The sequence below is a fragment of the Octodon degus genome, unplaced genomic scaffold, assembly GCF_000260255.1.
Source record: "Octodon degus isolate 3935 unplaced genomic scaffold, OctDeg1.0 scaffold00083, whole genome shotgun sequence".
In the NCBI taxonomy this organism is placed as follows: domain Eukaryota; kingdom Metazoa; phylum Chordata; class Mammalia; order Rodentia; family Octodontidae; genus Octodon; species Octodon degus.
The window spans coordinates 9,305,121-9,328,888 of NW_004524659.1; the positions used below are offsets into that span (position 1 = coordinate 9,305,121).

Here is a 23,768-nt window from a genome sequence, read left to right on the forward strand (position 1 = left end):
TTTTTTGCGTAACCAGGGATTGAACTCAGGCCCTTGCATGTGCCAGGGAGGCGCTTATTCCACTGAGCCATCTCCCCAGCCCCCAAGTCTTCTTAAATCCTGCAGAACAGTGAGATCACAGGGCAAACTGGCTTCTATGAAATCCAAAAGAGAAATAGGCAGATACAATCAGAACAGCAACCTCCTCATAAAATAGTAGTGGAGCAGAAAAATCTCAACTATAATTGACAAATTACTACAGTGTAGACATCTCAGAATTAAAAACTCCGGTAGGTTCTAGTCTCAAGGGACTTTTACACCTTTATGAGTTTTATCTACAGGAGTTGACTAGGTTCTCATAGTAAAGACTGGAGAAAAATCCCATTGTGCATCTGGCATGGGTATGGGAAAATATTTTATAACATACCTGAACATTCTTCTCTTCTTAACAAGACCTGCTCTAAGAAAACTAATATACCACAGTCTAACTTTCTGGGATTTTATTAGAGTTTAACCAGTTTGGAAAAAAAGAAATATCCAAATCTGGTCCATTCTAGTCATCTTATATCATCTAAGAGGATAAAGGGGGAGGAGTAAAAATTAATACACTGGTGAAAATCACAGTCCAGGGGCATCCATCCCTTGAAAGACTGAGACCAAATCACAGGAACAAAGATTGCTTTCCCTCACTCCATATCTAATTATCACAAAAACCCTGTTTACTAGAGTCCTTTTGCCAAGTACAACACATTAAATTCCCCTTTTTATTTTTTGTATTGAGAATCAAACTCAGGACTTTGTACTTACCAGGCAGGCAATCCAATTTTCACTGATAACACTAGGGGAAGCACCAAGATGGTGGGGTGGTAAGCAGCAGAGAAAGAGCCTCTCTGAGAGCTACGTCCAGATACTGAAATGTAACAATGTCAGGAACACAAGGAGGAGAGAATTGGGTCCCCTGGACCTAGGAAGGACTTGAATAAAGGATAAATTGAAGCCCACTGAGTGAAGAGATAGTTCAATAAAGGAAAAGATAGCTTGCAGTAGCTTCTTCTTCTGTCTCTCATCCCCCCCCCCCAGGAATCAAACTGAGGACCTAGTGCTTTACCAGGAAGGCACTGTGCCATTGAGCTACATCCCTGGCCTCTGTTTTGTGACACAGGATCTTTCCATGTAGTTCACGTTAGCCTTGAATGTACTTATGTAGCACATGGTGATCCTCCAATCTCAGCCCTCTGAGTGTTTGGATTACAGGCATGCATTAGCATGCCCAGCTTGAATAAGTACTTTAAATTGGCCAAAGTATTAATTTTCTTTTAAAAGTGTTTTGTTTAAAAAAATACTTCCATCCCCTATGTTAATTAATATCCAATTTATTTTCCAGGAAGTAGGAATTGAATTTCATCTTTTTGCAAAATAAACATCTTTTTCTTTCTTTTTTTCTTTTTTCCTGCTCCACTGACTCAGTGTTCCTTCTTTCATACCAGCCTGATGTCCTGTCTCCATCTGTAATGGCTGGTAGTCTCTCAAATGATTTGTCTACATTCTAATAACTCGAACCTACGAAGGTGATCTTACTTGGAAAAGGGAACTTTGCTGTTTAAATTAAGGATCTCAAGAAGAGATTGTTATGGATTACTTAGGTGGTCCCTAATTGAATAACAATAACTGAAGGTGGTTCCTTATGATAGAGGAAGGACATACATACAGAAGGAGGTAATGTAGCCGTGGAGGCAGATTGGAACAATGTGGCTGGATGCCAAGCAACATGTGGGGCCAAAAGAAGCCGGAGTAAACAAAGAATCTCCCCTACAGCCTTAGGAGGGAGCATAGTCTTACAGCTAACTTCTTGATTTCAGACTTCTGGCCTCACAGTTTTCAAATGGGTCTAAGAAAAGACTGCTTTCCCCTTTGTTCTAACAACACGCTTTTTAAGTCCTTGAAAGGCAAGAACTGAAACCAGAAAATCTGGATTTAAAGTAAGTTATTCAATGTTCAACTTACAAAGAAGGTATTATAAAAGTGCTATTTCACATCTTCCACCAGCCGTGGCTTACTCCTTTACTTGCATCACTAGTTCTGAATATTATAAGTCCTTTAAATTTCCCAGTTAGGTCTGAAAGTATATCTAGCTACACTACTGAATTCTAGCTAATAGGTTGTGAAGAAATTCAGTATGTATAACATCAGACACTTGTCCTTAAAGGACAAGGCACCAGTGTGCTTTTTAAGTACATTCTCTACTCAGTGCATTGTGACATACGTGTGATGGCATGCCACTTATGGCCATCAGAATAAGGCTACCTCACTAGATAGAGGTAACAGAAAATGATAAAGGTTTATGTCAGTCCTGCACTGCATAACTCGTAGGCTACTAAGTGACAGGACAATAAAATCAGTTATCTTATTTTAGGATATTTATTTATGATCTCTCACATCCTATAAAATCTGCACTGCAAAATATTAGTCCTATCTTTAACAGTGAAGGGGATCTGAAATACTTTTAAGTCAAATCCATTTCAGCCTCTCAATTATATCAGTCTTCCAGTACCTCATTAAAAAAAAAATCTGTAAGCTCATTTTGCTCTTTTTGTCAGTTTGTTTCTGTTTACTTATTCTAACATTTTCTTTACCCATCATTCCATTTTGGTTCCTAAGTTCTCCATCTTGGGTAACATTTAGATCATGCCAGGACCTCCCTTAGTACCTCTTCCTAATACCTCTTTTAGTCCACAATATTGACTTTTTGGAATTAATCTAGGGGTCAAAATAGTTCTTAAAGAGTAGTCAGGGAATACTTACAGGTTCTTGAGGTCGGAACTATCTTCAAAACAATACCAAGATTTTATTTTCCTTTTTATTCTGATTCTTTCATGAGTATACAGAGGAGTTGTCCCAGTCTATGTGAAAGTTACGTTGGTACAGACTGCATACAGGAGATCTGAGAACCCAGCTATCTTCCATTCAGTCATTAAAGGTATTTGTAAAATGCCACGATGCTTTCACAATGCTTCTCTTAAATATTTTTCAAGTTATTTTCACAAAATATTTATACTAACATGTAAAGAAAACTGACATTAATTTTCAAATACATTTTTAAACATTTCTAATTTGGGAATAATGCCTATTGCAAAATGTTCCATTGTTTTAGATTAGGTTTTTTTTTTATTTAATTTTTTTTATTTATTTGAGAGAGAGAGAGAGAGAGAGAGAGAGAGAGAGAGAGAGAGAGAGAGAGAGAGAGTGAGTGTGGTGTGTGTGTGTGGCCAGCTCAGCCCACCAGGGGGTGGGGCTGGCTGGCATGTGGTGCTGGGGGATTGAACCGCGGTCCCTGATGCTTTGCTAAGCTTGTTGTGCCTTAGACCACTGAGCCATCTCTCCAGCCCCTAGATTAGGTTTTGTGGCAGACAAAATCTAAGATGAAAATTTAAGCTAGGTTTACTGAGGAAAGCTCTTGGGAATATCGCCAGTTTTAAGATATAAGGGAAGTAAACTGGGTGAAAAGAGAAACTGAATTGCAATGTAGCTGTAATTTCTCATGAGTGGTCTAAAACTAGGATGTCCCTTCAGTTGTCATAAGTTGAGGCAAGGGGGTCCAGGCTGTCCTCAAGAGACAGTGTAAACTTGCATAAAGCAACTCTTTTCATTCAAGAGTGATTCTGGTAGTGGAACTTAACTGTAATTTGTCAGCAGACAAGATTCTTAGCTACTGGAAGCACAAGTTGCTAAAGGTAGAATTTTATAAAGTGTGAGCTATTGCTTACATTTCAAAACTTCCCTATGATTAAGCTGAAATGACTTATGGCAGGGTAATGCCTCACTTAATATCCTTGACTCATTCCCTTTTTCTGTCCAGCTTTCTCCACATCTTCAACGTCCATACTGAAAGCATTTCCTTCTCAAATTATTTGTATAGGAAATTTTATCTGAAGGTATGCTTTTGGGTTATAGAAAAGTCCATAATAGATTTTGATTCTATCCCCCCAATCTTGACCCTAAACTGTTTCTCACTAGTCTGCTGCATATTAAGCAAATATTCTACCATCCAGCCATTTACTTGCTATAAGGAGTTACTCTTTAAATCTTCTTTTTACATAAGAAAATTCTATTAAATCATCTCCAAAATATATCTCAAATTTATCAATTTCTATTGCTGCTAATCCAAGCGACTTATAATATATTTTATTCTGTGTGCTCCCAGGTCACTCACAGGAATTCTACATTATGTAGTTTGAAATATAGAATAGAAATGATTCAGTAGCAGTTCATGTGTTCATGTAAAAGAGGAATTTGGCAAGATTTGATTGATATTCTTTTAAACTTTTACCACAGTCAATTATATCTACATTGTTATTTTTACCCTTTCAGACAGGGAGGATATATTATAGAGACAAGATCACTTGCTTGCTGACATTTAATCAGTAAAACACTCTTCTTAGACTTTAGATGCATTTTTTCTCCAAGTATTTTCTCTCACCTGATACACTCAGCTAGTTTTATGGAATCAGGGAGAGCCCAAAAGAGGAAATCTAAGGATGTTGTTAGGCTTTGAACCTTCATAGAAATTTTAAATTACTCTGCTGACACCAAAGTTATGTAAAGAAAGAGACAGAAGATTTAAGGCACATGAAGTATAGAGAAAAAATAAGGAAGAAAATCATGGAGCAAAGCAACAGTTTAGACAAAAATTAATATTTCTCAACTGAAAATATTTACAAAGAAATTCTCAGGCAGGTAATGCATGAAATTAGAAAACTAAAAAATGTTTGCAGATATCAGCTATGCAGACAATATTAGATTTATATGAAATGACAATACTCATTTATATTAAGATGTTGTTTTCATTAAAATTAAGTCCTTGCTACATAAAACATCATTGTCCATCTCCAAAATACCTAAAAATCATCAACATTTACACAATCATGGTTGCATTTCACAATTTTTATTCACACATTTATTTTTATGAAATCAACTTCAAACAAAAGCAACTGATATTTATAAATAAAAGTTAAAAGCTTAACTTAGAGCACCATCTTCAATCTTTATACCATAAGGTAGGTTTAAGTATGTTATAGAGAATACGATTCTTTTGGAGAATTTTTATTAATTATTATTCAGAATGTGAGATCACCATTGTTTCCAACCAAAACTAGATACACTATATATAAGTCAAGAGTTGCAGGAGTGTCCATATGATTCTATATGTTATGAATATGAAATTTTACAAAATTACTTATGACCACCTCAAGGAAATAATTAAGAATGACATCTATGTTCTTATATGGAAACTTACAAGCTAAGAACACTAACACTGCCAAGTCCAATACTCAGGAAACTCATTAATTTCACAATAACTCTAAACACATGACTAAGTAGTTAACTATTAACCTAACAAATCTGTTGTTAAGTAATGACAGACAGGGCTGGGGATATAGCTCAGCGGCTTAAGTGCCTGTCTGGCAAGCACAAGGTTCTGAGTTCAATCCCTGGCATTGCCAAAAAAAAAAAAAAGTAATGACAGACACACTAAAAGGGCAGGAACCATGAGCAGATCATTACACTCTAAAATAGTAAATGCAAACACACTTCAGTTGTTATATTGATATCTGATTTTTTAATTTCATAATTAAATGCAAAAACTAATAAAATACATTAATTTCATATTATATCATGAGCAATATTGAAACTATGAATATTCCAGAAATGTTTTTATTACTTATATTGAAAACATTTTTAATAAAATAGTTCAGCATCTGGTAGATTATAAGAATCCATTATAACATTTCTATGAATATGGGCTTCCCCTGACCTGTTAATTCTGAGAAATTAATAGAAAAACACTATTAAGACAATCCAATCATATTACCACTGTGGTATCAGCAACTTTTAGGAATTATTTTATATGGTACTAGTCTTTTGTAAGGCATAAAAAATACATGTAAAGTTAATGGTCTTTACTATCCCCAACTCATTTCCTGCCAGAGACAACTCAATCAATAATGAGGCATGTATCTTTCTAATTCATCTTAAATAATTTTGCTTACATAGATATTTCAATAATAGAAACTTCTGGTTTTTGGAAATGATTTCATTCCCAGTTACATGAACATTATATAATGTTTCATCTGTATCTTCATTTTTTTTTTCATTCAACACTGTCTTAGGTAACTATCCTCACTATACAACTTGGATTTAATTTTTTGATACTCCTGTTTTTCAGTGTCCCAGGCACTGGGATTACAGGTGTGCACCAGCACGCCCAGTCTCAATCACTGTCTCAGTGCACCCCAGGGGCAGGAAGAGCATGGCAGGCTGGGGATAGAACCCTGGTCCCTGCATCTGCCTAAACTGGCACTTTAATCCACTGAGCTATCTGGCCAGCCCTGGATCTAATTTTTTTTTTTTTTTTTTTGCTCCAAATGCCTTCAGGGCAAGTTTGGCTGGCTTGAGTTGTGGGGATCAAACCACAGCAACCTGAGCCTGACTGCTTTGTTGAAGCAGCCACTTAAAGAACTGAGCTAAGGGGCAGGCCCTCAAGGATCTAACTGTTTTTAACTGGGTCTCACAATTCCATTATTTGAATATATCATAAATTATTTATCCATTAAGTCATTGATGAATGTCTAGGATCTATCTGTCTATGGATATTAAAACATTACTTGTGAATTTCTATGGGATGAAGACCAGAAATGGAACTGTAGGATTCTTTTAAAAACAAAAATGAAAACCCTTCATTCCCTGAAAGGAACAGAGAATAACCTATATTGTCCCCCAGTGGCTTCACACTTTGATTTGTGATATTTTAGTGTTAAAATTCTTTAGCATATCATTTCTTTATAATTGTAGGAGGATCATACATAATTTTATTTCCCTTGATATAGTCAACATTCTAAAAATTGTTATTTATTAGGCCATTATTTCCTACTACCTTAAAATGGTACATTTAACAAATTCATATATACTCATGGGTCTGTTGTTTAAAACTTTATCCTTTAAAACTGTTAACCCCATGTAATGCACTAATATCATATATTTTTTAATGACTATAACTATATGGACAGTACACATTAAGGGTGTCTCCTTTGCAGTTTTTCAAAATTCTTAGCAATCCACAGACTTCTTTCACATGAATTTTAGAATAATTTTACAAAGATCCTAGAAAATTGAGGCTAAAAACTTGGAAATGCATTCAATCTATAGGGGTTTTTTTGAGAACTGACAATTTTATGATATTGGCTTATCACTAATATATATGGTTTATCTACTCAAGTCATACATACACATGCCCAACAAAGTTTTCCTGTTTCTCCAAAACAATCTTGTTCAATGTTTTTTTTTTCTTCTGAGCTTACATTAAGATGTTTTAAGTAAATCATAGGTTGAATATACAAGAGGCCTGCCTTCATTTAGTACACTCGGTGTTTTTCACCTGTATGACCTCTCTTATGTATAGAAAGAGATGCCCTTTGAGAAAATGCTTTTCCACACTCATTACATTCAAAAGGTTTCTCACCAGTATGACTTCTCATATGTATAATAAGTAATGAGCATTGAGAGAAAGCTTTGCCACACTTATTACATTCATAGGGTTTCTCCCCTGTATGACTTCTTACATGCAAAGTAAGGGATGAGATTCTAGAGAAGGCTTTACTACATTCATTACATTTAAATGGTTTCTCTCCAGTATGGATTTTTTCATGTTCAAGAAGATTCTGTCTCTGACTGAATGCTTTTCCACACTGATTACAATGATACGGTTTTTCTCCAGTATGAATTTTCTCATGTTCAGTAAGATTTGATTTCTGGCTAAAGGCTTTTCCACATACTGTACAGGTATAGGGTTTCTCACCAGTATGAATCCGCTGGTGTCTGATGAGGTTTGACATCTGAATAAAAGCTTTCCCACAGTCATGGCATTCATAAGGTTTTTCTCCAGTATGAATTTTCTGGTGTGTAATAAGATTTTCTTTCCGGCTGAAAGCTTTTCCACATTCATTACATTCATAGGGTTTCTCAGCTGTATGATTTCTCATATGTACAGTAAGAGATGAACTCTGAGAGAAGGCTTTCCCACACTCACTACATACATAAGGCTTCTCACCCGTATGACTTCTCATGTGTATAATAAATACTGAGCACTGAGAGAAAGCTTTTCCACATTTATTACATTTATAGGGTTTCTCCCCTGTGTGACTTCTCATATGCAGAGTAACAGATGACATTCGAGAAAAAGCTCTACCACATTCATTACATGCATAAGGTTTCTCCCCTGTATGAATCTTCTCATGTTCAATAAGATTTTGCTTCTGGCTGAAGGATTTTCCACATTCCTTACATTCATAGGGTTTTTCTCCAGTATGAATCCTCTCATGTTCAATGAGATTTGATTTCTGACTGAAAGCTTTCCAACAATCCTTGCATGCATAAGGTTTCTCCCCAGTATGAATTCTTTGGTGTCTAATGAGGTTTGACATTTGAATGAAAGCTTTTCCACATTCATTACACTTATAAGGTTTTTCTCCAGTATGAATTTTCTGATGTGTAATAAGATTTTCCTTCCTACTGAAGGCTTTTCCACATTCTTTACATTCATAAAGTTTTTCTCCAGCATGAGTTTTCTCATGTCTAATGAGATCGAATTTGTGAATGAAGTCTTGTCCACAATGATTGCATTTAAAAGGAGTTATGACATAGGATGAACAATGGTAAAAGGGTTTCCCAAACTCATTGCATTCAAAGTTTTCTTCTGTTACACAACCTTTCTCATAACTAAATAAATCTAAATTTTGTTCCAGATCCTTATTAAGTGAGTCATATTCATAGAAGCTTTGTCTTGAGGTAATAATATCTGAGCTCAGAGGAAATAGTTTTGCAACTTTTTTACATTCATTGACTTTTTCCTTAATCAGAGTTTTCTTGGAGACGGATGTGCCTTTCCTCACAAGTGTTTTCTGTTGCTTCTTGATATGTTCATCAACTTCCCAAACTTCTAAAATGGAGGATCAAAATTATTACTTGTGAATTTATCTACCACTGTATTATTAGTAACGTATTAGAATTTGCTCATGTGGGTATAATCTTTTTTTGCTGGCCTTAATCAACCAATATGAAAGAATTCTGAAATAAAACGCTAATTCCTAAGGTTTGAGAAGTTAACTACTATAGACAACATTATGAAAAGAAAACTAGTATGGACACAGCCATATTCAATGATGAATAATAATAGCATTGACTGATTTTAAGAATGTCCCATGTGGCATAATGAAAAAACCCATAAAATAAATATAGTTAAAATGAAAGGGTAAATACATTAAATGATTATATAAGGAGTCAAACAACAATAGAATTAAACCAGTATTTGTGGTTAAATAGTGGGCTGAATATATATTTTATTTCTTGTAATTTCTAAAATTCCTCTGAAAATGAATTAAGGGTCAAATGTTTAAGACAAAGGAGACAGAAGTGCAGACACAAATAGAGAAGACTTCTCAACAAAACAGGGTGAGATGAAAGAGATGTAGGAAATCGTTTACTAGAATGCACACTTAGAAGTAAAAAAAAAAAGTTTCATGAAGATGAACATACCAGTATGGATAAAGTAGTTTTACCATAACCCCGGGGAAAGCTCAAAACTTAAGATTTAATTAAAAGTAAAAACTCTGCCAATGATACTGTCAAATAAATGATAAGTCACAGCTCAGGAGAAATATTTGTAAAAGACATATATGAGAAAGGACTACTGTCTAACTTATGTAAAGAACTCTGAAAACCCAACATGTAGAAAACAATCTGATTAAAAAATAGACAAAAGATCTTTGATACTTCATCAAAGAAGAGGGGGCCTTCCCCTTAGCTCAGTTCTTTAAGTGGCTGCTTCAACAAAGCAGTGAGGCTCAGGTTGCTGTGGTTTGATCCCCACAACTCAAGCCAGCCAAACCTGCCCTGAAGGCATTCGGAGCAAAAAATAAAATAAAATTAAAAAATCCTTCATCAAAGAAGATATATACAGAGCAAACAAGCATATGAAAATATGCTCAACATTATGTTGTTACAAAATTTACTGCAAATTAAAATGAGATACCGCTATACAACTACTACAACAGCTAAAATCAAAGCCACTGATAACATCAAAGGCTGACAGGGATGTAGAGGCAAAAAGACTCATTCACTAGTGGTGGGAATGCACAATGGTGTACTTTGGAGGTCAGTCTGTGAATTTCTTAGAGTATCAAATACATGCATACTATACAAGGATGGTATTTATCACAGTGAGCTGAACATTTATATCCACAATAAATTTGCATATGGATGTTTACTTATTTTTACAAAACTTGGAACATGTTTTTTAGTAGGCAAATGGATAACCTAGTAAATTTAGACAAAGGAACATTAGTCAACACTATAAAGAGATGAGCTATCGAGTCATAGAAAGATGGTAAGACCTTAAATATATATTAAGTGGAAGAGTTCAACTGGAAGAGGCCATCTACTATATGATTCCAAAAATATTGGAAAAGGCAAAGTATATCACTGGTGGCCAGTGGTTACAGGAAGGGAAGGAATGAATAGGAAGAAATAAGTTTTGAGGGTAGTGAAATTATTCTGTATAATAATATAATGAATTTGTATTATTAATTTGTCAAAACCTGTACAAAAGTAAACACTAGTGTGCACTAGTACTAGTTAATTATTACTCATATGTCCTTGAAGCTTCAGGGATTGTAAGAAATATATCACTGTGGAGCCAAGTGTTGACATCAAGCAAGGCTAGAAGGGTCAAAAAACATATAGAACTCTAATAACTGCTCAATTTTGCTATGAACCTCAAAATACAGTTATATTTTTTAAAAACAGGTAAAAGTGGGACTAAAAAGAAAAAAAATTGAATTTGAATAGGGAACAACTAGACTCCCCACGGCAAGTATTACTGGTCCTTAACACTGAAGTAACCTCTTACTTTGCTTTTCTACCCTGCAAAGGCTGCGCCAGTTAAAATTCCTAGATAAAAAATGCACATAGGGTTCCTACAAGGTTTAATTTTTTTTTAATTTTTCATATACTCTTACATCACTTACATTCAGAACTAAATTAGGAAGGAAGAAAATAGGCATTTTGTTTATAATGCAGATGTGGCAAGCACCCACAGCTCTAGAAACATTTTTCTGTTTCAGTGTAAATCAAATTCTTAATCATAGTAGAAAATTCCTTTAGTAGTTCACTTTTGTGTGTACCTTCGACTCATTCTCAGAAATTTATCCTGTATGTAGCCTGTCCAATTCTCACAAGGATCCTGTGAGGCATTTAATATTATATGGATTCTTTTCTTAACCAATAGTTAATATATTCTTATCTCTATAACGATCTTGACCAAGACATTACTACTTCCCAATTTACACAGGAAATGGCCATGTCTATATAATCCAAACAACTGATAGCAAGTTTATGTTTAGAGAAAATGAATCAAAGATCATCTAGACTTAAAAACTAGAAGTGTACATGCAAAACAAAGGTCTTTATATTAAGAAAAAAAAGTGCAATTATACAAATGTCTGTACATTGAAAATAGTGAGACCTCCAATTCCTTTTGGTTGTTTAGCATAATGAATGTTGGCATGTAACTCCATATAGGACATGGGAAATTTTAAAACAAAAGATGTATAGATACTGGCACCTAGGATTCCACACAAAACTTTCAGGTTCTGATCCAACCACTCTGCAGTGTAGTGTACTATTGAAAAAGAAAAAAAAAAAAAAAAAGGCAAAAGCTTTAGTAGCTACAAATCATTAGAATTGTCCTTTATTCTTTCATGTATAAAAACAAGGTAAAGTAATGACATTTATAAATTCCTTATTTAAATCAACTTTGAAAGTACTTTAAACAAAAAATATACAACCCCCCCCAAGAAACCATAAAAGCAAGGCAAATAATATCTCTAAGATATAATCAAAACTTAGATGAACGAAGAATTAACAGTTATTTTTTGGCTTAGTAAAAAATGTCAACAGTCATACCAAAGCAAGAAATGAAAATTGAATTAGACAAAAATTGTCATATATTTATATTTAGAGAAGTGGTGGCTGGTGTTATAAAGGCACAAAACCTCATTTTGCATTTGTATTAACTGATGAAAACAGAAAATTATCAAATAGAAGCATATTCAAAGAAGTCTAGCTTTCACTTGTTGATTCCTCATTTACTCCATAGATAATCATTTTTATTAGTTTTGGGATCATTTCTTCATTCTTTAAAATATGTCTATATACATCATATATTTACTTATATATACACATTATTATATATACCTATAGAAATAGACATTTGTACAGTGGAGATATGCTAAAAAAATTCTCTCTCTGACACCCTCCTTCCTATGGTGCTGAGATTTGAACACAGGACCTTTGCAAGTTTTTAGTTTTAGACAGGATCTCATTAAGTCACAAAATCCTCGAGGCTCAGCTTGAGTTTCAATTCTCTTACCTCAGTCACCCAGGAGTGCTGGTATTATAGACATATGCTACCAATCCTAGCTCTCCAACACCTTCTTGCATGAAGACAGTTTATTCTAAACATTGTTCTGCACATTTTTTCTCACCAGCAATGTACATTCATAATATCACTTTTCAAAGTCTCAGCCATGTGGAGATGAACTGGTCAAAAATGGAAAATTCTAGAAATAAATAATTTGTATGTCTTAAATTGTAGGCCACTTTGGATAATGTTATAAATTGTAAGCAGCACCATTCTACTGTATTCTGCCTGCAGTACAAATTTTGTTTAGCCTATCTATACCTATACACCATCTATGTGGTAGAAATTTTAAATATTTCTTTAAATTTTAAAAAATCTTTTATTTATTTAATTACTTATTTGGTACAGGGTCTCTCTATGCAGCTCAGACTCGTAGTGATCCTCCTGTCTCAGCCTCTCCAGCACTAGATCACAGGCATGCACCACCATGCTGTTTCAGCAAAAAGTTGAAACTGAAATAAACCTGAATTATATGATGAACAGGATAAAGGAGTATCTCAGTAGTAATAGTACCTCAGCATTCAGTGTAAACTGGATTTGAAAGGCTCATGACTATCAAAAAGTCAGCATCAAAAATGATGAAGAACAAATTGTTTTGGCTAGAAGAGGAAGCAAGTCATGTGGCAATGAACACCAATGAATCCTAGCTGCTGCACAGAGTACCAAATGACAAGTATCATGACAAAATTTTCACATCAAAATGCATCAAGTACCAAATTCAATGAGTTTCAAAGCACCTGAGTATAATACCAGAGGGAACCAAATTGCCAATTTCAAAATAAAAAAAAAAACATTCTAGAACAGAAATGGACAATCACCAAATCCTGTTTTTATAAAAACTGTAAGCAATGACTGTTCTTTACATTTTTAAAAGTGCTATTCAAAGAAAGGGAAGAGCAGTGAGAAAGAAATATATGTAACAGAGATTGTATGTGGGTCCACAAAGCCTATAAAATACCCCATTGAGGTACACATTCCAAAATCCCAGTTAATATCTGAAACTACAAATACCAAACCCTATTTATATTCACTGTTTTTTCTTATACACATCTATGATAAACTTTAACTTATAAATCAATACAATAATTTTGATAAACAACAACTAGCAATATAGGACAATTCTAATAGTATATTGTAATAAAACATGAATGCAGTCTCTCTCAAAATATTGAACTGTAGGGTTGGCCAGATAGCTCAGAGGCTTAAACTGCCTGCTTAGGCAGATGCAGAGACCAAGGTTCAATCTCCAGCGTGCATGGCGGCCCTGTCCCTGGGGTGTACTAAGAGCAATTGAGACTGGGTATGGTGGTGCTCGCCTGTAATCCCAGTGCTTGGGAGACTGAAAACAGAGGAGGATCACTAAAAGTCCAATCTGTGTAGTAAGACCCAGTAGACCCTGTACTAAATAAATTAAAAAAAAAATTGAACAGTAGCCAGAAGCAGTGATGCATGCCTGTAATAAGCCTGTTACACAGGAGGTTAAGGCAGAAAAATAAGTTTGAGGCCAAATTGGGCAACTTTGAAATTGGGTAAGAGGACTGTGGATGGAGTTCAGTTGTAAAGTGCTTGCTTAGCAAGTGAGAGGCCCTGGGCTCAATCTCCAATACTGCTAAAAAAACAAAACAAAATTTGAAACCCAAAACTCATTTTACTCTCATCTTTGCACTTTAGTTTTGGCTTTTGTTTGGCATATGTAAATTGCCAGCATCACAACTGTAGCACTTAACTAGTGTTATTATTACAAATAAGGCTTCTGTACTTAAGTACAAGTGCTGACAACCAAAAAAACTTACTACATGACTAATGGGTGCATACAGAGCACAAAGAGCAGATACATTTGGAAAAGGAATGATTCATCTAAGAGAAAAGACAATGCAAGATGTCACATACTACTCACAATGGTACATAACTCAAATTTTATAAACAAATTTTTTTCTAGAGTTTCCCACTTAGTATTTTCAAACTGAAACTGAACACAGGTAACAAACAACAGAAAATAAAATTGCAGGTGTAGGGGGGAATTACTGTCTACTATTTAGATCTTTAAAACTGCTAACATTTTTTAATTTTAATAATTTTATTGAGAAACAAATAGTAATGAGACAGTTTCAAAACTGATTAGTAGGACAGTTTCAATAATAATTACATTGCATATTGTTGTCTTAGTGGTTATTCATTGTACAAGATGCAGACATGATATCCTGTCCACAAAAACTATTAGAACAAATCTTTCTATTAATTGAATTAAGAGAATGCAGCTGTATATCTATCCTAACTACTTTGAATATACAGATACAAAATGGTCATTCATTTGTATCCCCCTTTTTTGTTTAGTTTTGTCAAGGAAGAGTATTCCATTGTCATTTAAATATTCTAAGTGTGTGGATTCAACAAAATATTCCAATATAGTCCAGTAGGCCATAATAATAGTGGGTTATCTGTAGAAGTGGCAATGTCAGAAGTTGTGGACTTGAGCCTTTTACAGCTCCAGAATATTAATATGGCTTTACTTTTTATACCTCGTTTTTATAATTTTCTGCTGAATGGTTAAGAACAAGATAAAGCAAGACCTATATAACAAGAAATGTAACTTTTGTATCTGATAAGGTCAGTCAAATCCCCTCAGGATTTATCCTGAAACCCCATACTGCACTTTGTAGATCCTTTGCCAGTGTCAGCCATGTGGATGAGTCATGGCCATTGCTTAACCAATTTGCTCTCTGTGGAAGCCTGAGAGAATGTTTTCTCTCCATGTGACTCTCCTTAGGCACACTCTACATCCTCGATCACATTCCTCTGTGGCCCCATAATCTCCTTGATCAGAAAATTTGGGACACAACTGAGTTACATGTTACAGTACAGGTTCTCCTATGTCCTGAGTCTTCAGTGACTATGAAAGGCTAGCGCCAAAATGCTGGCTGTCCTTGCAGCCTTTCTTTTCCTCTAATTTTTGGTTTGTAAATTTAGGTTGTTAACCCTCCAGAAGAGAAGCTTATTATTACCCTTCAACATATGTATTTGGGTTTAACCTAACTATCTGTCTGAATATCAAACATTTTAGGCATAACATGGAACAGGTATTTTCCTTCAAATATTGATATGTTAAACTTTAAGCCCCTACAGAATATGAAGAAAAAAATTAAAAAATAAATAAAAATATTTAAAATATATAAATAAACAATTATATATTTTTTCACAGAAATTTAGAAATCTAACCATATACAGCATTATAGCAGGACTGTTGCTCACATTTTAAAGAGTATAACCTAGTTTCTGCACAAATAAAAGGATAGTGGGAAGTGAGTTAACAAGAAGGGAAGAAACTCTTGTCAATTAAAACAAATTTAAGCTAGATAACAACCAAATGCAACATGTGGACCTTAGACCAATTATAAAAAGATATTTTTGTGACAATGAAAGAAATATGTACAGAGATTATCAGATGATAATAGATATTACTAACACCATTAGGTCTAAGAATATTTGGTATGTAATTTAAAAAAAAAAACATCTGGTTGGGTATCATTATAATACAATTTTTACATAGCAATATTTATTTGCAAACATGGAGATATATAAAAAAGGAAATAAATAAACTGTTGCCTAGAGGAAGTGAAATGTGAGATTAGAAATGTTAGGTTACTGTAATGCTGTAACCCTTATATTTCTGTTGGCTTTCTAAAACAAGTACATGTGTACAGCAAATAACCACTAGGAAGAATGTATGCAATGTGTTAATTATTGAAACTATCCTTCCAGTTTGGTTTGAAACTGTCTCATTGCTATCTGTTTATCAATACAATTATGGAAAAAAAGTACATGGACTTTGAGAACAATTTAAAATGCATATTTTAAAAAATGATGCAAAAGATAAATTGTAGCCAGGTGCAGAAGCACACATCTATAACCCCAATTACTTGGGGAGGAAATTCAAGGCCACCCTGGGTAAGATCCAATCTCAAAATAAAAGATAGAAAGGGTTGAGGGTAGAGCTCAGAGCAAAAGCAGGCACTGGGTTCATTTCCCAGGACTGAAGGACAGAGCAGGAAGGAGAGAAGAGAAAGAGGGAGACAGAGGAAGAGAGGCAGTGAGTGAGGGTGGGAGAGGGAAAGACAGAGGGAGAAAGAGGGAAGGAGAAAAGTAAGAGAGGAAAAAGGGAGGGACGAAGGAGAAGGAAGGAGGAAGAAGGGCTGAGATGGAGAACAACTCTATCAGTTTCACAGAAACAAAGTCCCACTTCTCATTACTTTTACCCAGATGAATGCTCTGACAAGTGTATCTTTCATCTACCCTGCACACCACTAGCAATAAACTTTACATAGGACTATTCTTGAGAAAAGTCTAGTGAGAGCTGAGTCATACGAAAGACATTTCCTAAAGGAGGAAAAAATAAATTAACAATAACCAAGGCAAAATCAGAATCTTTGGGAGATGAGCAAAGAAGAAAGACATTTCCAAGAGTGATTCATAGATCAAATAGAGAATAGAAAACGTGTTGCAATATGGTGGAATTAAACATCTATATTTCTCCAAACATAAGCAGAAAACACATGTTCAAAGAAATTTAGACTTCTAAATTCCAACTCCAGAATATAAGGAAAGAACAGAGAATGGAGAAGCCCAATGTGGTGGTGCATGCCTGCAATCCCAGCACTCAGCAGGTTGAGGCTGGAGGATTACTGCGAGTTTGACGCCAACCTGAGCTACAAAGTGAGCTCAAGGCCAGGCTGACCTGAATAGTGAAACCCTCTGGCTCAAAAAGACAAACAAAAAAAGCCACACAGAGACTGGATTGAGGAAGATAGGGGAAAAACTCACTTGACCCTGACAAATGGCAGGGAAGGCAGATCTGAACAAGACGCAAACAAATAATACTGTGTGTGTAGGGGCCAGGGAGATGGCTCAGTAGAATAAATGCTTCCCTGGGAAGCGCAAGGGTCTGAGTTCAATCCCTGGTTCCGCAAAAACAAACAAACAAACAAACAAACAAACAAACAAACAAACCAAAAAACCCAAAACAATACTGTGTGTGAGCAGACCAGTGGTATAGGAGGATGAAAAAGACACTGAGTGCTAAAAGGAGCATACTAATGAGAATCTCTCTTTGACTTGGAAGAAAGGATAAACTAACTCAATACAAATCCTTGTATGATAAGGAGGTCATTGTCAGCTACAGAAGTTTTACTTCCTAAGTGAAAATTTTCCTGTATGGTCTTCAATACTAAGCTGTAAGTAGTGAGTCCAGGAAGAAATGCCCTTACTTAAAGTGAATGATGACAATTCTAAAAAAAAAAAAAAAAAAAAATCAAATCTATACAATGATACTCTTAAGATTATGGAGCCACAGAGAAATGTGTTCGAGGATTTAAAGTGGGCCTGGGGAGAATCACATGGAGAGAAAAAGCATTTTTTCAAGCTTTCACAGAGAGCAAATTGGTCAAGCAATGGCCGTGACTCATCCTCAGGTCAGACACTGACAAAGAATGTACAAAAGGTGGTACAGGGCTACAGGATAAATCCTGAGAGTACCTGACTGACCTTATCAGATACAAAAGTTACAATTCTGGGTATATAGGTCTTGCTATATCTTTGTCTTAACCGTCCAGTAGAAAAGTATAAAAATGAGGTATATAAAGTAAATCCATATTAATATGATGAGCTACAAAAGGCTCAAGTCAATAACTTCTGAGGATAACCCACTAATATTATAGACTGCTAGACACTATTAGATGTTTAGTTGAATTCAAACACTTAAAGTATTTAGATGCCAATAGAATATTTACCTCTGACAGGACAAAAATAAATAAATAAATAAATAAATTTTAAAAAAGAAAAAAAAATGGAAATAGAAAGAAGCAGTCAATGCTCTAATTAGCTTCGTCTTCTTTTTTTCAATTGTTTGTACTTTTTCTTTTCTTAATTTCTTATACATTTCTCCAGTTTTTTCTTCTTCCAATATCTGGTAATATGAATAGCTGGTTGTAAGACAATACCATGTATTACAACAAATACTGTGAAATTCATATTACTTTGTTAAGTAAAATTCTGTATGAGTTGTCAAAAAAAATTAAAAAAAAAAACAATGATGCTCTAAGAAACAATAAAAGAAGAATCTACAAAGTGAAAGAAAACATTGATTTTGATTGGTCAATGCTAAAACACAGTCTCGTACAATTCTAAAACAAACAACAAATCAACAACAACAAAACCTATAGGCATCCAAGCAAATAAATCAAGTGATCTAGGAAAGAAAATAATCAGGCTTTTTCTCTGAGTAACATTCAAAGCTGGGAAATAATAGATAATCATTGATACCAAATTAAGTACTAAGTTAAAGTATTGAGGCCTGAAGTCCTTAGGAAACTGTCTACATTAAACCTTTGGGGGAACAGTATGGCTTAAGAAGTTTAGACGCAGCTAACTATAACTCAAATATAAGCATTAAAGAAATTTTTAATATACAAAACCTCGAAGACTCTTTTTCCTAAATTACAAGCTCCATAAGGTCAAGACTTTGTTTTGTACACTTACTTGCCTGTGTCCAGAACAGTGTTTTATTCTTGCTATCACTATTATAAATGTGGCTTCTTTTCTTCTATATCTTCTTCTTGGTGATGTATACATAAAAGCTATTCATTTTTATTTGTTGATTATGTGCCACCTTACTGGATTCTTTTAGTATTTGTAGTGTACTCTTGTATTTTTTTTAGGGCTACAAAACCATCTAGAAATAAAAATAGCTTTATAGTTTCCTTTACAGTTCTTACAGTGTTTTTTCTCTTCCCTAATATGTAAGTAAACCTAATGAGAAATATCCAAAAACTATAAAGAAAAACCTGGAAAGACACTAGATAGATACAAACACACTACATCTTCTTGAATGAAAAATCTTCTTATTATAATAAGATAATAAGGATGGCAAATTGCTGACCATTAATTATCTACCATAAATAATCCCACAGGCTTTTCTCTGGGAATATATAGAGTTAAGTCCAAAAATAATATGCTAAAGTGAACAATCAACCAAGAATAGCTAGGGTAGCTTTGAAAAAAGAAGTGTACATAACTGAAAAAAGGAAGTGCCTAAGTGTCAAGAATAAGAAGACTTGCTTTTGAGGTGTCTATTGGATTGCTTATATTTTTAAAAAAGTATTCAAATAGTATATTATCAAAAAATTTAAGGACTGGAAAGTGGGCATAAAAGAAGGTGGCATGAAATTTCTAAGCTAGAAATTTAATTTCTGAGCCAAGAGATCATGAGAGTTCTGAAGTATAATGGAAGTATGATCACCATGACAGAAGGGTTTTTTTTTTTTTTTTTTTTTTTGTATTTTAGAAGGGTCTACAGGGTGTTCAGGGTCTCACTACTAGATAGGATGTTACAGCCTCCCAAGAGCTGGGATCACAGGCACTCGCCACCATGCCCAGGGGCAGGGCCGGCATCACGTGGAAAAAAGTTAAAAGGAATCTAAGTGTGAAATAAACGTATCTTAAAAATACTATATATCCTTCAAATACCAAATGCATAAGAAAATGCAAAGGAAAGTCCAAGGAATAGAGAGACAAAAATCCCAAAAGTACATTGCAAACAAATTAGAGAAGTCTGGCATCCTGCAATTACACTGGGGTATTGGAAGGGGCCTGCTGTGCTGACCCCACCCCAGGGCGTGCTGAGACAGCAAATGAGACTGGGCAGGTGGCGCATGCCTGTAATCCCAGCACTTGGGAGGCTGAAAACATGAGGATCACTACGAATCTGATCTGTGTAGTGAGACCCTGTACTAAATACACACACAAAAAAATAAAATATACATTGGGGTATAGGACCTCTACGTTAAAAAAAGGGGGAGAACTCTCTTACAAGAATAATGTTGAAATGTCATGACAATCCAAGGCATTCATACCATTTGTGACTCTAGATGTGCGGCCTTTTAGAAAATCTTGGGAAGTATGAACGCTTTAATGAAAACTGTCATGTAGCCAGCTCCTTTAGAGGTTGATTTTTGACATATTCACCTGGAAAGTGCCTCCAGAACATTTCTTCCTCCATCACCCATGGCTCCTCCTCCTGTTCCAACTTGAAGATTACATCTGGTTTGGTAACTTCACAGCCTATTATGGTAATGAACAAAGAGCTTCGATGTTAATGCTGGAGACAACCACACAGGCCTTGTGCTGAACTGCAGGGGCTTGAAGGCCTATGAAGAATGAGGATAAAGAAAACCACAATGGACACAAAGTAAATAGTCTCTATGCTGATGACTAACATACAATTATGTGGAAAAAAAGGGAAGGCCAATTAACTGCCAAACCAAAGTCACCACACATTTCAGAAATGGCAAGAAAATTTGGCTTTAACTGCAAAGTTACCCTTACCCACTGTGACTAGGTTGCTATAGTTCTCCAGCATCACATCACGGTACAAGATCCTTTGAGCAGGTTTCATTTGCTGCCATTCTTCCTGAGTAAGGTCCACAGCCACATCTTTAAATGTTACTGTTTCCTGTAAAATACAATCCTAATTTGAAATAATCTAAGGTATTGAGTATTATTATTGAGGTAAGTATTGAGGTTAAAAAAAAGAACTTATTTAACTAGTATTCAGGAGTCAAGACTGGGCATGGTGGTGTGTGCCTGTAATCCCTTGGGAGGCTGCAGGTGGATCACTAAGAGTCCGATCTAGTAGTAAGACCCTAAACACCCTGTAGACCCTTCCCTAAAATTTAAAAAAAAAAAGGATGCAGGAGTCAGATTTCATTAAAATTATTTACTTGGTTTTTATATTTACCTAATTTTTTAAATTTAAGACTTTAATTATCCTTATAATTTTCTCTGATTTTCCCCTTGATTTGGTTTGTTCACATATATTGTTGATAATTTATAAATATTTGATGATGATGATACTAAAGTGTACATTAAGTAACCATTCTAATGATAGCTATGTTGGTACTAAAACATATACAAATGTTACAGTCTTATTTTCAAGGCCAATCATGGAATCCTCCCTTTCCATTTTACCAGGTAGGAAAGGATGTGGGAAGATTCTGCAAGAGGATATGTTTGTTATTCCTTTCTTAGACATGCTAGGAATTTGGAATTTTTGACAGAACAAACATTTGGGTTCTGAAACAAAGTTTTAAAAAACGGACAAACTGTGCAATTAATTTACTGATATAGCTAACTCATTTTGCTAAGGGTATATAGCTCCAGCTCTCCCTGAACTGTTGCTGACCCAGTCAAGGATGCCTGGGTCAGTAGCTCAGATCTGCAACTTCTTTTCTCCTTCCTTCTTTCCCACTGGCCATACTATATGATACAATAAATTGATATTCAATCATTTGCTCTACTGAGCATCTTTCTTAATTGTAGTGTTTCTTTACTGTGCTATTTTCCTTTATTCAGAGTATTATCTTATAGGTTCTTATATTTCTTTTTTTCTGCTGTAATTTGTTTCCCTTGTTCGCTCCAACACTGTCCCCACCCTCAAGTCCTCTGCCTCTACCTTTGTCCCAGAGATCACACTGGGGACGGCCTTTGCTTAGCTCAGCCTTAGCACTGCCTCTCACTAACTCTGTTCTCTGGGATGCATGGCATTTAAATCAGGGCCTCCAGTAATTAACTTTTTTTTTTTTTTTTTTTTTTTGGCAGTACCGGGGATTGAACTCAGGCCCTTGTGCTTGCCAACCCTGCACTTGCCAGGCAAGCGCTTATTCTACTGAGCTATCTCCCTGGCCCAACTTTTGCTTCTGTAAAAAGACATTTTCTTCCTTTTTGGGGGAGAAGAGATGGAAGTCTCTCTCAATCCTCATCCTCTTGTGTTTCCCACAAGGCATCAATCTCCCTACTCACAGTAGATCTTGATTTTCTGATGTTGCATCTCTGAAATTCTTTAATGTGGTGTATAAAATAACAGCTACTGATAGAAAAATATGTTGTTTAAAAAATCTTCATTATCAGAAGTAAGAGCAGCTATGCATTCTGACCTTTAATCCCTTTCTTAGTTTCTCCCTATCAGGCTGGGGCAAAGGCAACTGGGAATAATAAAGTTGAATATTTAATTATTTATGCAAGGAATTTTGACTCCCTTGGGGATCTTGGTCTATTTACCTAATTTTGTATCACACAATGAAGGGAAACACAACACATTAGAATTGTTTTGTCACCGTATGTTAATTATTGAGTCAGCAAACATTAACTCATCATTTACTAGATGATGAATCCATGGAGTCAGTGGTCACTGATTTTTACTGGGCTATCACAGAGATGAAAAAGTTGGATATGACTCAGAGGTTTTAAATGAATTAAAACCTGGCCAGTTGATTGTGTGATCTAGTGAGAAAAGGCACATAACAGAGAATGGAAAGGAAAGAGGAAAAAAGCAGGAGAAGAGAGTGTATCAAAATTTGAGAATATAAAGCAGAAATTTCCTACAGGAATTCCAGATTGAAAATGTCCCCTATGCAATCAGATGGAGAATAAAGATGAAAATGTTTTAGCCATTAACCTAAAATGAAAATCTGAATCCACAGCTGAAGGATATAAGTGGTTTTAGACAATATGCACAGCGGGTAATAGGGTCATGGACAGGATCAACAGTTAAACATCAAAGAAAGAGGCTCAGTTTTTATTTTATTTATAGCCAAATTATTAGGCTAGAAACAATATGACTCGATCACAAGTATCTAGTTCTTCTCCCCCATTTAAAAATTTCAATATTCATAAAGGCTTAGAGAAAGAAAATTATTCACATATACCATATTTGGTGGAATTTATTTTAAAAAATGTACAAATGGGATGAGACAAAATGGAAAGTACAAATGGAAATCACCAAAAGCAGAACTGCAAGAAATGCTGCAGAGAAATCATTATGATCATCAATATTGTCACTACTGTCATCTGCTGAAAACTTGTCAGGCAATGTTATAACTACTTTTGATCCCTTAACTTCTGTAATTCCCCTAACAAGGCTATGGACTAGTTATTACTGTATTATTATCCATTTAAAAGGGAAGAGAACTGGGGTTAAATGTAATTCTCTGGTCATAAACTGATTACTTGTAGAGATGAGAATTCTAGTCCAGTATGGCTCAAAGTTATAGTTTCTCACACATCATACTATATTTCCTCTAGAAAAAGAGCAGAAATCATCTCAGAATCTCACAAATGTCCTGATTCACCACAAACAACAGAGAAAGGCTTTATCTTAAACTCCTTTTGTTTATTGCTGAGGTTTTACTTAAAAGCATCTAAAACCACCAAG

General features: G+C 35.0%; 2 protein-coding genes across 4 annotated transcripts in view; one reads left to right on the plus strand and one right to left on the minus strand.

The window, feature by feature from the left end:
- The window catches only part of LOC111818207 (zinc finger protein 14 homolog), a 117,291-nt gene that overhangs the window by 54,772 nt on the left and 38,751 nt on the right, over positions 1-23,768 (plus strand). The window lies entirely within an intron of this gene.
- LOC111818221 (zinc finger protein 568) overlaps positions 7,183-23,768 on the minus strand; it is a 29,599-nt gene continuing 13,013 nt past the window's right edge. For all 3 annotated transcript variants that reach the window (XM_023721598.1, XM_023721597.1, XM_023721599.1), the window contains 3 exons: positions 20,885-21,011; positions 20,525-20,620; positions 7,183-8,968 (listed from right to left, as the gene is read on the minus strand). In XM_023721598.1, the coding sequence (XP_023577366.1) occupies positions 7,386-8,968; positions 20,525-20,620; positions 20,885-20,954 (1,749 nt within the window). In that variant the 5' untranslated portion in view covers positions 20,955-21,011 and the 3' untranslated portion in view covers positions 7,183-7,385. The remainder of the gene's footprint in view (positions 8,969-20,524; positions 20,621-20,884; positions 21,012-23,768) is intronic.